The following is a 15066-nucleotide window of genomic DNA, read 5'->3' on the forward strand; positions in this document are numbered from 1 at the left end:
CACCCGGCCTTTATTTATCGCACACATAACCTGTAAGTGGTGCAGTGTCTTTATAACCATTTAGACGTAATAAAATCCCAGATATGAGCGTTTTTCTCCCCGCTGGCGTCACTGCGGCGTCAGAGCCGGCGCTCAACGCGGGAAATTTCGCTTCGTCTGAGCGAATTTGATCACCTTAACACCTTTAAACGGCCGCCGGGGTGGAGATCAATCCGATATGGATCGATATTTGCTTGTGGTTGTGGTTAATCCGCTGCCGAAGAAGGAGGGCTCCTCCGGCGGTAAGAAAAACGCCCCGACCCGCGGCTCTGGCCGCCGGGTGCGAGCTAACAAGCTACATGCTAACTAACTAGTTAGCCACCAAGCTAAGAGTCGCTCTAAATGTCGAATATGAGAGGAAAATAAACGTTTTTCCTGCTTAAATAGGTTCAGTGAAGCCTCAGCGCTGACACTGCTCGGTCGGGTTTCGTTTAAAGTGAAAAAGGCGTGAAATACAGGCGGTTTTGTGTGCGCACGGCTTAATTCAGCCTCAAACACCAATAAATAAAAGTCTTTTTAAACATCAGATTTTTCTCAGGTTTAAATATGTGTCATATCCACCGTAACACTGCGCACGAAGTTAATATAATGTCATGTAAAACATTCGTTTTTATGTAATATAACTTACCCAACCTAACCCATTTAACCACAGAAGTAAGTCGACTTAAAGGGCAAATCCACCCATTTTTCAAAATCCCAGCCTAATTAACTGGTTAATATGCGAGTGAAGTCAGTCTGAGCGGTTTGGTGCGGAGACGCTCCGTTCTGGAGAAACTTGGCAAGTCAGAGCTGCTCACTGTGGTGGTGATAGGAACCAGACGTCCACCTCTAAAAGCCCCCTCACGGTCATTGTGTGAAATTAGAGCTGGGCGATGTGGCCAGAATATAACATCACTGTCGTTTAAGAAAAATTCACGATGCACGATATTCCACAATGTCTGCGTTTTCTGGCGTCCGAGGAGTTGGAATAGACTAGTTTAGTTTCCACGTTTTTTTTCCAGGGTTTAAAATGACGTCACCATCTATTAAACTGGAGAGAAGAGCTACAGCCTCACACGACGTCCAGCTTCTGAATGGAGCTGATGGAATATGAGCGTTATGGAGAACATGACCGAGTGTGGTTTGGACCCACCGGTGGTCCCGATGAGCTGAACAGAGCATTTTTAACCGAATCTGTTGTTTCAGGGTTTGAGACGGCCAGGAGGTTGTACGCCAGGCTTGAAGAGATTTCCAGCTCCGGCTGTTCGTCGCAGGTGTCGCCCTTTCCTGGTAAAATCAGTCTGTAAAGCTGATCTGTAACAGAGTCTGCTGTGAAAAAGCTCCGTACAGACTGAACAGCTGAACCCAATCATCTGTGATCTCCTTGTTTCCTCCACAGCCTGCTCTCTCAGCGGAAGTCCAGCCGTGCCGAAGTGCTGCTTCGCTATTCAAGCCTCGTATGGCTCAGCGCAGGTAACCATCCATTCCACCCATGTTTCAAAATTTCCGCCTAGTTAAATGTCATTCACAGTGGTTTGGTGTGAAGTGCTTCACGGTGGTGGTGATGGGAACCAGGCGTAACTCCCTCACAGACCCGGGAGGCGAAGGTGGAGGCGCAGCGATAGTTTTGAGAGCCGGTCTCGCCTGAAAACAGATTTACGATCCTCCGCTGGTTTGTTTTGGTCAGTTCTGCAGTGTAGAGTGGGAGGAGGTGTGTGTCCAGCGCGGTGACAGTGAGGAGACGGTGTCCTCTGCAGTGGACGGCTGTATCAGCGCTGTACAGGAGCAGGAGGAGCAGAACCTGCAGGCCGAGACCAGCACACTAACAGAGTATGTACATTATTCCAGAAACCACATCAGCAAGCTGGACGTAGATTCCGGTTTACCATCTTTTCGAGTGAATTCTAGGCAGTGTGTCTGATATTTCCCACTTTGAGATGTTTGTGCACTTGTTATAAGATCATTTTGCTTATTTCCAGAAATGTTTTACTTGTTTCAGGTTTGGGGGCAGTCGTGGGCTGGAGGTCAGGGAACTGGCCCTGTGACCGGAAGGTCGCCGGTTCGATCCCCAGTGCCGACAGTCCGTGACTGAGGTGTCCTTGAGCAAGACACCTGACCCCTAACTGCTCCCCGGGCGCCGTGGATAGGGCTGCCCACCGCTCCGGGCAGGTGTGCTCACTGCCCCCTAGTGTGTGTATTGTGGTGTTTCACTTCACGGATGGGTTAAATGTGGAGGGGGGGGCTGTTTGTCATGTATTGATGCCTCTTCCTTTGGTTTCTGTGCTCCTTCTAGGATGTTTGAAGAAGCAGCTGAGGCTCTTCATCAGTTGGCAGATAAACTCCCTCCTCCAGGTACTGATCTGCTCACAGGCAGCCAGCCGTCATAGCTGGAGCAGAGCTGTGAGACGTTGGCTGGATTTCCTCACTGTGATGAAGTTGACCACAGCAAACTCGCAGTGCCTGAAAAAGACCCTTTCATTGAATTGTAGTCCGCCGTAGTCCTGCGCCGTTCTAGAGCCCCCGTTAGGAACTCTGGGTCTAAGCCCCATTTCTCTATGGCCAGGGTGAACAGGGTTTTCGAGAGATCGCCTCTAGCGCCCCCCTGTGTTAAATAAATATATTCAGAACCCAACACGTTTTGTCGCGTGTGCATTTATCTCCCGAATACCACTGGATCCCATGAATTACGAGGCCGTGAAGAGCTATAATATAAGACAGGCCGTGTCGGTGCACTGACGAGCTGTGCATGCACAATACACGCACAATGCAGTCAGACAAGTACCGTCTCCTGGCAACCGCCAAACCCAGACTCGTCCATCGGATTCCCAGACGGAGAAGCGTGATTGGTCACTCCAGAGAACACGTCTCCACTGCTCTAGAGTCCAGTGGCGGCGCTTTACACCACTGCATTCCACGCTTTGCACTGCGCTTGGTGACGTAAGGCTTGGATGCAGCTGCTCGGCCATGGAAACCCATTCCATGAAGCTCTCTACGCTGTTCTTGAGCTGATCTGAAGGCCACATGAAGTTTGGAGGTCTGTAGTGATTGACTCTGCAGAAAGTCGGTGACCTCTGCGCACTATGCCCCTCAGCATCCGCTGACCGCTCTGTCGTTTTACGTGGCCGACCACTTCGTGGCTGAGCTGCTGTCGTTCCCAATCGCTTCCACTTTGTTATGATCCCACTGACAGTGGACTGTGGAATATTTAGTAGTGAGGAAATTTCACGACTGGACTTGCTGCACAGGTGGCGTCCGATCACAGTACCACGCTGGAATTCACTGAGCTCCTGAGAGCGACCCATTCTTTCACTAATGTCTGTAGAAGCAGTCTGCAGGCCGAGGGGCTCGGCTTTATACACCTGTGGCCACGGAAGTGACCGGAACACCTGGATTCAGAGGATCCGGTGGTTTTTGGGAGAAGAATGTTCACAGGACAAAACGTTTCGGGTTCTGAACGTTTTTATTTAACAGAAGGGGCGATAGAGGCGTTATCAGTTATTATTATTAATATTATTATTAATATTAAAATGAATTCTCTGAGACGTGACTTTCTGTTTGTGGATGTTAACTGTAGTGAGTGCTGTGATTGACAGGGAGGGTTCTGCTGGACGTGATGGTGCTGTGTGCGGAGGAGGCGGGGCTAAAGGAGTTCCTGCCTGTGATTGGCTCTCTGAAGCACATGCAGGCGTGGCACTCTGCACACGTGAACATAGTGACCGAGCACAGTGCGGGGTAACGGCGTCCTCAGCTTCACTCACACACACTTTCACTCCTGCTGCTGTGATCCAGATACCGTATGTCATTAATACAGCATTAATTATCTTATTATCCAGCGTGAAAACGTGCATTGCTGCTCAGGAGGTTCACTGGTTTGTGTAGGACACTGCGAATTGTGGTCTGTTGTCCAGTGAAATGATCTCAGATCTGGTTGATCTGTCTAATATTTCCCATGTTGAGATGGTTGTGCACTCATTATTAGATAATCTCGCTTATTTCTAAACATTTTTACAGTTTTCTTTGGTAATTGTATCAAATAAAATGATCTCAGTACACTGGACGTTAGTTTGGCTCATTTCTTACAACAAGCAACATTATCGGCCAGTACAGTGAGATCATTTTACCTAATAAAGTCACTTAAAACAGGTAAAAATGTCTAGAAATGAGGTCAATAGGCTGAAATTGTGCTCAACAGCAGAAATATTAGATTTATCAGCTATTTTTAAGATCATTTTACTTGACAAGACATCATTTTTTGCCGTTTAAAAACCAAAATTGTGTCTAATAAATGTGTGAATTACCTGTAATCTGCTCGTCCTGAATGCGCGTGCGGTGTTCGGATCATCAGCATGCCTCTGGAAATAGGAATAAAGAGTCCAGGATGGTGGGCGGAGCTGTAGGAGGTTCTAAACCAGCCGAGGAAGCCGTACAAGATCGATATTGAAGTTCTAATAAATTTAATATTCCGAATTTTTCATTTTTTGAAATCTAAACAACGATAAATGTACCTAATGAAAGAATTGATGCAAATAGATCATTAGAGCACATTATTAATTATTGGGAAAAAATCTCATTTTCATATTTCTTGAAATGTTAAATAAAATATAAATATAAAAAAATTTGGTAATATTTTAATCTGCTTTGTTTCTTTTTTAATATAATTTTTTTTGTTCATATGGCGAGTGATTCCACCGTTTTTAATCCCAGTATGTATTTTTTATTTATTTATTTTTTTGCATATAGTGGCTTTAAACTGTTTTTTTTTTGGTTTTACACTGATTTGAGTTTTTTAAGTTTAGGCTACGTTTGTTTTTTAAGTTTAGGCTTTTTCTGAGCACGTCAGTGAAGTTCGGTGACGTTGGCTGTTGAGACGACAGTAAATTGTCGGTGATGTTTCACGAGTAAATTTTTTCCCGGTCAACTTTAGCATCAAATCGTTCGTCGTTGCCTGAAATGCTGTAAAAACCGACGTTTGTTCAGGAGAATAGTTTTGAATTTACACTTGGTTCCTGTCACATGACTTTTATGGAAAACAAGAACTAAATAAAGCACAAAATAAAAACAATAAAATGAACAGAATGCCCTTGTTGTTGGGCTATTAGTGGGTCAGGGAAGCAGAGGGAGCAAGAGACACATCAGAAGTTAAAGAATTTTTTTAATATCAATAAAATAAAACTTAAAGTTTTTTTTTAATTCAGTCTGTTGAACAAACTGCTTTTTTTGGTATCATTTATTTAAATAAATTTACTTATCTATAAATAACAATTTATAACAAATTTTATAAAATAACATTTTTTTATTTATAAGTGGTTATGATGCTTTATGTTTGTAGACAATATATTTGCGCATATATGTGTGTGTGTGTGTGTGTGTGTGTGTGTGTGTAATATAAATATATATATCTCTGCTTTTATACTTTGTGCTTTAAGTTTATTGCTTCTGTTTAATGTTGATCTGCAGGTGGAGCACAGCCGCCTCGTATCTCTCGGCTCGAGTGTGTTCTCCGGCTGCGGTTCTAGACTGTGTTGATGAGCGAGAGCTGTGGAGAGGAGCGCTGCTGATCAGAGAGAGGAAGGTAAATAGAGACCGAGTTCAGGAGGCCTGACGCTCTGTATACAGTCGTAAGTTTGGACACCCCCGGTTATAACGACGTTATTGTTCTTCTCACTGTAAATAAGCCGACAGGTCCTCTACAGAGAACGGGCTTCAATACCACATTTTATTTATATATTTTACATGTATATACATGTATGAGGGGTAGATAGATTAGGGCTGGGCAATCTAATATTTTTTTGTCAGTTTTGTGATAAATTCTAGCACAGTACTGTTTTCTGTGTATATTGTGAAATATTGTCAGTACCTAAAAACCACTGACTAACTACGTTTTACATTATTACAGAGTAAACACAGTTAGGCCTGTTTAATTGAATTTTATGCTGCACAATGTATTATCATTATAATTATAGGTTTGTTGTTGTTGTTGTTGTTGTTGTTGTTGTTGTTTTTATATGTGGCTCTACAGGTTCTCTTTTGTCTGTTCCAACTTACTCAACTTATCGCCCACCTCGAACACATTTATACGACAGAATGTAGGAGTTGTGTTGGAGTAAATAAAATAAACAGCCTTGTTTTCTACTCTGCCTCCCCTATGCTTTCACAGGCAGTCCACCAGATGGCGCTCTTGTAGCAAACTCATTCCGTTAGTAATTAAAACCGTGGATCTACAGAGCTCTCTCTGCAGCCTCGCGTGATATTATGGGATTGGACTGTGAGTCTCCCAGGCCGCTAAAGCGGAAGCGTAATGACCACCCCGTCAAAATGAAGTAATTATCCATAGTTTATCAGTTGTAGGTCCAGGTCTGCGTAGGACAGCGGCTGGGTCCGCTGGTGGTGACCTCTGGTCTAGTGTGAACGGTCTGGAAAGCGTCTGTGATCAGTCACTGGTCTGATTTCTCCGTGTTTTTCTCTGCAGTTTGTTTCTGAGCTGCTGTTTGAAGGTTTTAGCCTGAAGGTCCAAAGCAGGTCCAGCTGGAGACGCATGCTTCACCCACACTGCAGCGCTGACCATAAACTCCACGCTGAGGTACGTAGCCCTTCACTGTAGGGTCTCGGTTCTTTAGGAACACTCAAAGAACCACCTTCAAGCTTAAATAGTTCTTTGCATGGTGAATTATTGTATATGGTTCTGTATAGCACCAAAAAGGGGTCTGCTATTGTTACAGTGCCGAGCTTGTAACAACAGAAGAACCCTTATTGGTGGTACATAGAACCATTTTCAAAAAGAACCATGTACAGAACACATTCTCCATCAATCGGAAGAACCGCTTCACGATGCAGAGAGTCGTTTAAGCACGACAGTGGTGCTTTAGCTGCGTTCACGTTATAGGCCTCGTTGCTCAGATCTGATCTCTCTGACTCCGATACGCATCCCATCTGGGAACACACATGAAAGCGGCTCAGGTCGGATTTGGAAAGATCAGATTTGTGTCCACACAGCCCTGAAAACTTCCGATCGGAGTCACGTCAGGGCAGAAAAATTTGATTTGAGCCACTTCAGCCTGGAAATGTGAACGCAGCCTTTGAGCGTTCATGGTTCTCTCATGGTTTTGAATGATAAGGAGCGTGGTGGTGTCTACCAGGTCTTCCAGGTGGTTGTTAGGAGTTTCATTTTCTTTCTTTCTTTCTTTCCTTTTTTTTTTTTTTACCTTCTTTATCTCATATCTAATCTTCCTCACAAGTATCTCCTGAGAAATCAGTAACATGTGCTTTCTGTGTGTCTGAGTTGTCTGTGATTTGAGCACCAGATGGAAGATAATATCTCAAACCCAACATAAACACAGAGACACGAGAAAGGCATTAAAACTGAATTCTATAGTACTAATAACACTCATAAAGGCGGCGGCTGCAGGAGGAGAAGTTAATGGTGCTAAGCAGGCAGCGGGTAGTAAATCCTGCTGTGGGTAAACAGCCTTTTGGGTTCAGTCTGTTCTTTCAGAGAAGATGCAGCTCCACCACGGCCTCAGTGATTCATCTATAGAGCAGAAACCTCATTACTGACCCCTTCTAGGCTCTCGCTCTTATTACAGAGAAAAGGCAAGAGAGACGGAAGAGACCAGCTAGAACTTCTAAAGTAAAGCTCTGTAATGTTCATATGATCCACACAGTCGCTCTGACAGACTGTAATACACTACAGGAAGCGTAGGGGGCGATACGGCTTCTACTGTTTCATTTAAAAAGCTCTATAATGTTCATATGATCCACACAGTCGCTCTGACAGACTGTAATACACTACAGGAAGCGTAGGGGGCGATACGGCTTCTACTGTTTCATTTAAAAAGCTCTATAATGTTCATATGATCCACACAGTCGCTCTGACAGACTGTAATACACTACAGGAAGCGTAGGGGGCGATACGGCTTCTACTGTTTCATTTAAAAAGCTCTATAATGTTCATATGATCCACACAGTCGCTCTGACAGACTGTAATACACTACAGGAAGCGTAGGGGGCGATACGGCTTCTACTGTTTCATTTAAAAAGCTCTATAATGTTCATATGATCCACACAGTCGCTCTGACAGACTGTAATGCACTACAGGAAGCGTAGGGGGCGATACGGCTTCTACTGTTTCATTTAAAAAGCTCTATAATGTTCATATGATCCACACAGTCGCTCTGAGAGACTGTAATACACTACAGGAAGCGTAGGGGGCGATACGGCTTCTACTGTTTCATTTAAAAAGCTCTATAATGTTCATATGATCCACACAGTCGCTCTGACAGACTGTAATACACTACAGGAAGCGTAGGGGGCGATACGGCTTCTACTGCTTCATTTAAAAAGCTCTATAATGTTCATATGATCCACACAGTCGCTCTGACAGACTGTAATACACTACAGGAAGCGTAGGGGGCGATACGGCTTCTACTGTTTCATTTAAAAAGCTCTATAATGTTCATATGATCCACACAGTCGCTCTGACAGACTGTAATACACTACAGGAAGCGTAGGGGGCGATACGGCTTCTACTGTTTCATTTAAAAAGCTCTATAATGTTCATATGATCCACACAGTCGCTCTGACAGACTGTAATACACTACAGGAAGCGTAGGGGGCGATACGGCTTCTACTGTTTCATTTAAAAAGCTCTATAATGTTCATATGATCCACACAGTCGCTCTGACAGACTGTAATACACTACAGGAAGCGTAGGGGGCGATACGGCTTCTACTGTTTCATTTAAAAAGCTCTATAATGTTCATATGATCCACACAGTCGCTCTGACAGACTGTAATACACTACAGGAAGCGTAGGGGGCGATACGGCTTCTACTGTTTCATTTAAAAAGCTCTATAATGTTCATATGATCCACACAGTCGCTCTGACAGACTGTAATACACTACAGGAAGCGTAGGGGGCGATACGGCTTCTACTGTTTCATTTAAAAAGCTCTATAATGTTCATATGATCCACACAGTCGCTCTGACAGACTGTAATACACTACAGGAAGCGTAGGGGGCGATACGGCTTCTACTGTTTCATTTAAAAAGCTCTATAATGTTCATATGATCCACACAGTCGCTCTGATAGACTGTAATACACTACAGGAAGCGTAGGGGGCGATACGGCTTCTACTGTTTCATTTAAAAAGCTCTATAATGCTGTCTAATGTTGAGGTGACCATCTCCCTTGATTTACATACTGCATATTTGCATTAATACTGCGCAGAACTGATTTCCAGAAGTTCTAAATAACTGTAATAACAGTGTCGTCTGTGTTTCCCACACAGGTGTTTCAGTATTATCAGCCGGTGCTGGAGCTCCTTCAGCTGGTGAAGATCACAGATTTCCCGCTGCTCCTCCAGTCCAGCACCGAGTTTGAGCTGTATCCTTATTTGTCTCCACTCGGCTCCTGTTTTAATTGAAACATAATGCCGTTAATGTTCGGGAAGCATGATCCCTGTCTAATAGATGTCCGTATTCTCTGGTCGCAGGAGTGGAGACGTCCTCGTCGTTCCTTCTGTCTTTGTGTTTTTCTCCAGTGATTATCCAGAAATCTCTGCTTGAACGATTGTGTTTGTCATTGGGAGCCCAACAGCTGTGTGGGTGGGTCGATTATATCAGTGGATATTGCCCACCTGCTGCTTTATTGATGTTAGTGGAAATGTAATCCAGATAATGTGGCAATAATTTGAGATTTTTTTTTGGGTCACAGCTTCCGAGGGTGAAGCTTTAGACGCCGTCCACACGCATCCAGATGTTTTTCTGCTCTACATTCAGCGCATTTATGAAAATGCTCTCCAGTTTCCGTTTGTTTGGTGTTTTGTGTAGACGGGCTTTTCCAGCGTGTGGCGTTTAGTAAGCCGTGTGTATGTGAAGCTGGCTTCACTGCTCTTACCTTCAGCTTTGCTCTGTTTTTGACCCACCACCCAAACAGTACCTGCTCTGTGAGGGTTCATGGGGGTCCTGACCACCGAAGAACAGGGTAACAGAGTATCAGAGAAACAGATGGACTACAGTCTGTAACTGTAGAACTACAGAGGGGAACTGAACGGTCAGTGGAGCTGATAAAGTGGACAGTGGGGTAGAAACGAGGAGGTGGTCGCAACATTTCAAAGCTCTGCTTTGTAGTTTTTAGCAAAGGGCTCTGTTTATAAGTTTGAGTTCTATCTAGAAGCGGTGAAAGGGTTCTAAAGATCGATGTAGAACGTGTTGTATGTGGTTCTATGCGGTTCCGCTCCTCCAAAATAATCACAGTTTAAACTGCAGGCAGAAAATCGCAGAAGAAATCCGCCGTGTCTTCCCAAACTTGTTCAGTCAAGCTGCTGGTGCGTATGCGATGTTCATTATAACCCGTCCTGAACTTTCGCTCTTCCGGGAATCCACAACGGCACGGCGGTGAACTGTGAAGCGCTCGGTGTGGTTTTATGAGGAATCATTAATCTGTCTGAGCGGCGACTCCTCACCCCTCACTGGTAGACGGAAGAAAAACAAGGTCAGCCGTCTGTTTTTATCAGTTTACTGACTGTAACTCCGATCGATCATTCAGCCTCTTTCTCTGCAGCTGCGCTCCGAGAGCTGATCGCTCACCGCAGACCTCGCTCTCTCTCCTGAGTGTGTGTTCCTAGACTTCCGAAACGTTGGGGCTTTTATTTTTATTTTCAGTTCTAGCTTCGATTCAGTTTGCTTTCAGACTCCTTAATCGTTCCACTCCCTGATAATTAAGGCTTTTGTTTTTACTAAGTTTGTTGTGCTTGCAGACCATCCTGACACTACATTCCAGTAAATAAATGTTTCCCTGATTTTAAAATTTTTTTTGTTGCTGTTATTTTTATTGTTTCCATGTTTTTAGTTTATTTTATTGCAGTTGATGATACATTTATTCACTGTTAGATGTTTTTAGTTACAGTTTTTTTTATGATAATGAGCCTGTTTAGCATGACATCATCCTGTTAGCGCTGACCTTAACTTGCCCTTCCAGCTCATTGTGCAGCAGATCCACCAAAGCCAGGCTGCTTTTAGACCAGCTACGAACTCTGCGTGGAGAGGTGACTTTCATAGGCGTTTACACATGAACACACTTCTGGGCACATTTATACACACATACACATCTACAGCCTGCTACCAAAAAAGTTGGGACGCTGTGCGGAATGTAAAAAAACCTGAAAGCAGTGATGCGAAGATCATTTCAACTAATACAGTTGAAAATACTACAAAGACTATTTCAATCAAATGTTGAAACTTAGACATTTTAGAGTTTTTTGAAAAATATTCACCCATTTTGAATTTGAAACCAGCAACATGTTCCCTAAACGCTGGGACAGTGGCCTGTTTACCGCTGTGTCCATCACCTCGTCTTTAACAGCTCTGTCAGTGTTTGGAAACTGAGGAGACGCTGCTGCAGCTCTGACAGTGAAATGTTCTCTGTTCTTGTCTGATTCAGGATTTCAGCTGATCATCAGTTTTAGGGGCTCATTTGTCGTATTTTTCATTTCATAATGTCCCAGATGTTCTCAGTGGTGACCGGTCTGGACTGCAGGCAGGTCAGTTTAGCACTCGGACTCTTAATACAGAGCAGCAGTGCTGCTGTAATACAGTCAGAATGTGGTTTTACATCGTCTTACTGAAATAATCAAGGCCTTCCCTGAAAAAGACGTCGTCTGGACGGCAGCAGATGTTGATAAAACATGTTTATATCATTCAGCTTTAATGGAGCCTTCACAGATGAGCAGGTCACCCAGGCCATGTGCACTAATGCCCCCTAAACCATCATGAATACTGGCTTTAGAACTGAGCACTGATAACAAGCTGAGTGGTCTTCAGCCCGGAGGACACAGTGTCCATGATTTCCTAAAGAATTTCAAATGCTGATTCGTCGGACCGCCGGACACTTTTCCACTTCCCCTCAGTCCATTTTAAATGAACTCAGGCCCAGAGAAGGTGGCAGCGTTTCTGGATCCTGTTTATATTTGGGTTCTTCTTTGTGTTTTAGAGTTTAACAGCGTTTGTGGATGCAGTGATGAACTGTGTTCACAGTCAGTGGTTTTCAGAAGTGTCTCTGAGCTCATGCAGTTTTTTTTTTTTTTTTTTCCCCCTTCTTAACTTTTTTGGAACATGTTGCTGGCATCAAATTCAAAATGGGCATGCATTTTTCAGTCTCCGCATTTGATACGTCATCTTTGTTGTCTCAACTTGTTTGGAAACAGGGTTGTGTGTCCACATTTATCCATACACACTTTTACAGATGTATACATGTACGTAGTTATTTCCAGTGCCACAACTAAATGGAGGCAAAGGTCAGGTGATATTGATTTATTACATTTAACATTTTATTCAAATGTATTGACTTCTAAATGCAGTAAATTAATATGAATTAAATTATAAACTTAGTAAGTTGACTCAAATGACCTCCTATAGTAATAAATCATCTCAGTATATAAATCAATATGAATAAATGTTTAAAACTAGTAAATCAATGTCAGCTACCGTCTAACTAGGAAATCAGTTTGAATTTATTTTTAAATGTAATATAAAAACAAATTAATTTGGAATTGTAATAAATCAGTATTGATGAGCCTGTGAATGTAGCAAATCAGTATTGATGAGCCGATAAATGCAATAAATCAATATTGATGAGCCTGTTAATGTAATAGATCATTATTGATAAGCCTATAATAGCCGTGAAATTTTGGCTCTCTCCTCCATGTCCAGTCCCTGTAAACACTACAGAGACTGTATGAGTAGCTGGGGCTTCAGGCTGTGAGCCGTGTTAGTGGAGTTCTGCTTTTTTGGCAGGTTGCAGCTCTGCTGTCTCTGTCCTGTGTGATCAGCGCTGAAGCTTTCCCCCCAGCCTCTCAGCTCAGCGCCTCCAAATGGAGACACTTCATGGCCAAACGTCCCAAAGTCTTATCCGGTATGAGCACAGACTTTCACTTCACCAGAAACTGTATGATACGGCTTCTACTGCTTCATTTAAAAAGCTCTATAATGTTCATATGATCCACACAGTCACTCTGACAGACTGTAATACACTACAGGAAGCGTAGGGGGCGATACGGCTTCTACTGTTTCATTTAAAAAGCTCTATAATGTTCATATGATCCACACAGTCGCTCTGACAGACTGTAATACACTACAGGAAGCGTAGGGGGCGATACGGCTTCTACTGTTTCATTTAAAAAGCTCTATAATGTTCATATGATCCACACAGTCACTCTGACAGACTGTAATACACTACAGGAAGCGTAGGGGGCGATACGGCTTCTACTGTTTCATTTAAAAAGCTCTATAATGTTCATATGATCCACACAGTCGCTCTGACAGACTGTAATACACTACAGGAAGCGTAGGGGGCGATACGGCTTCTACTGTTTCATTTAAAAAGCTCTATAATGTTCATATGATCCACACAGTCGCTCTGACAGACTGTAATACACTACAGGAAGCGTAGGGGGCGATACGGCTTCTACTGTTTCATTTAAAAAGCTCTATAATGTTCATATGATCCACACAGTCACTCTGACAGACTGTAATACACTACAGGAAGCGTAGGGGGCGATACGGCTTCTACTGTTTCATTTAAAAAGCTCTATAATGTTCATATGATCCACACAGTCACTCTGACAGACTGTAATACACTACAGGAAGCGTAGGGGGCGATACGGCTTCTACTGTTTCATTTAAAAAGCTCTATAATGTTCATATGATCCACACAGTCGCTCTGACAGACTGTAATACACTACAGGAAGCGTAGGGGGCGATACGGCTTCTACTGTTTCATTTAAAAAGCTCTATAATGTTCATATGATCCACACAGTCGCTCTGACAGACTGTAATACACTACAGGAAGCGTAGGGGGCGATACGGCTTCTACTGTTTCATTTAAAAAGCTCTATAATGTTCATATGATCCACACAGTCGCTCTGACAGACTGTAATACACTACAGGAAGCGTAGGGGGCGATACGGCTTCTACTGTTTCATTTAAAAAGCTCTATAATGTTCATATGATCCACACAGTCGCTCTGACAGACTGTAATACACTACAGGAAGCGTAGGGGGCGATACGGCTTCTACTGTTTCATTTAAAAAGCTCTATAATGTTCATATGATCCACACAGTCGCTCTGACAGACTGTAATACACTACAGGAAGCGTAGGGGGCGATACGGCTTCTACTGTTTCATTTAAAAAGCTCTATAATGTTCATATGATCCACACAGTCGCTCTGACAGACTGTAATACACTACAGGAAGCGTAGGGGGCGATACGGCTTCTACTGTTTCATTTAAAAAGCTCTATAATGTTCATATGATCCACACAGTCGCTCTGACAGACTGTAATACACTACAGGAAGCGTAGGGGGCGATACGGCTTCTACTGTTTCATTTAAAAAGCTCTATAATGTTCATATGATCCACACAGTCGCTCTGACAGACTGTAATACACTACAGGAAGCGTAGGGGGCGATACGGCTTCTACTGTTTCATTTAAAAAGCTCTATAATGTTCATATGATCCACACAGTCGCTCTGACAGACTGTAATACACTACAGGAAGCGTAGGGGGCGATACGGCTTCTACTGTTTCATTTAAAAAGCTCTATAATGTTCATATGATCCACACAGTCGCTCTGACAGACTGTAATACACTACAGGAAGCGTAGGGGGCGATACGGCTTCTACTGTTTCATTTAAAAAGCTCTATAATGTTCATATGATCCACACAGTCGCTCTGACAGACTGTAATACACTACAGGAAGCGTAGGGGGCGATACGGCTTCTACTGTTTCATTTAAAAAGCTCTATAATGTTCATATGATCCACACAGTCGCTCTGACAGACTGTAATACACTACAGGAAGCGTAGGGGGCGATACGGCTTCTACTGTTTCATTTAAAAAGCTCTATAATGTTCATATGATCCACACAGTCGCTCTGACAGACTGTAATACACTACAGGAAGCGTAGGGGGCGATACGGCTTCTACTGTTTCATTTAAAAAGCTCTATAATGTTCATATGATCCACACAGTCGCTCTGACAGACTGTAATACAC

The 15066-nt window shown here is 43.3% G+C and overlaps 1 protein-coding gene across 2 annotated transcripts in view; it reads left to right on the forward strand.

The window, feature by feature from the left end:
- The first annotated feature begins 59 nt into the window (after window positions 1-59).
- Window positions 60-15066, forward strand: part of LOC108413984 (MDM2 binding protein) — a 41905-nt gene continuing 26898 nt past the window's right edge. For both annotated transcript variants that reach the window (XM_017686715.2, XM_017686716.2), the window contains exons 1-11: window positions 60-281; window positions 1225-1308; window positions 1418-1491; window positions 1706-1848; window positions 2312-2370; window positions 3612-3750; window positions 5476-5590; window positions 6488-6598; window positions 9305-9399; window positions 10996-11062; window positions 12810-12927. In XM_017686715.2, the coding sequence (XP_017542204.1) occupies window positions 218-281; window positions 1225-1308; window positions 1418-1491; window positions 1706-1848; window positions 2312-2370; window positions 3612-3750; window positions 5476-5590; window positions 6488-6598; window positions 9305-9399; window positions 10996-11062; window positions 12810-12927 (1069 nt within the window). In that variant the 5' untranslated portion in view covers window positions 60-217. The remainder of the gene's footprint in view (window positions 282-1224; window positions 1309-1417; window positions 1492-1705; window positions 1849-2311; window positions 2371-3611; window positions 3751-5475; window positions 5591-6487; window positions 6599-9304; window positions 9400-10995; window positions 11063-12809; window positions 12928-15066) is intronic.

This window comes from Pygocentrus nattereri, chromosome 3, assembly GCF_015220715.1.
Source record: "Pygocentrus nattereri isolate fPygNat1 chromosome 3, fPygNat1.pri, whole genome shotgun sequence".
NCBI classification, from domain to species: Eukaryota; Metazoa; Chordata; class Actinopteri; order Characiformes; family Serrasalmidae; genus Pygocentrus; species Pygocentrus nattereri.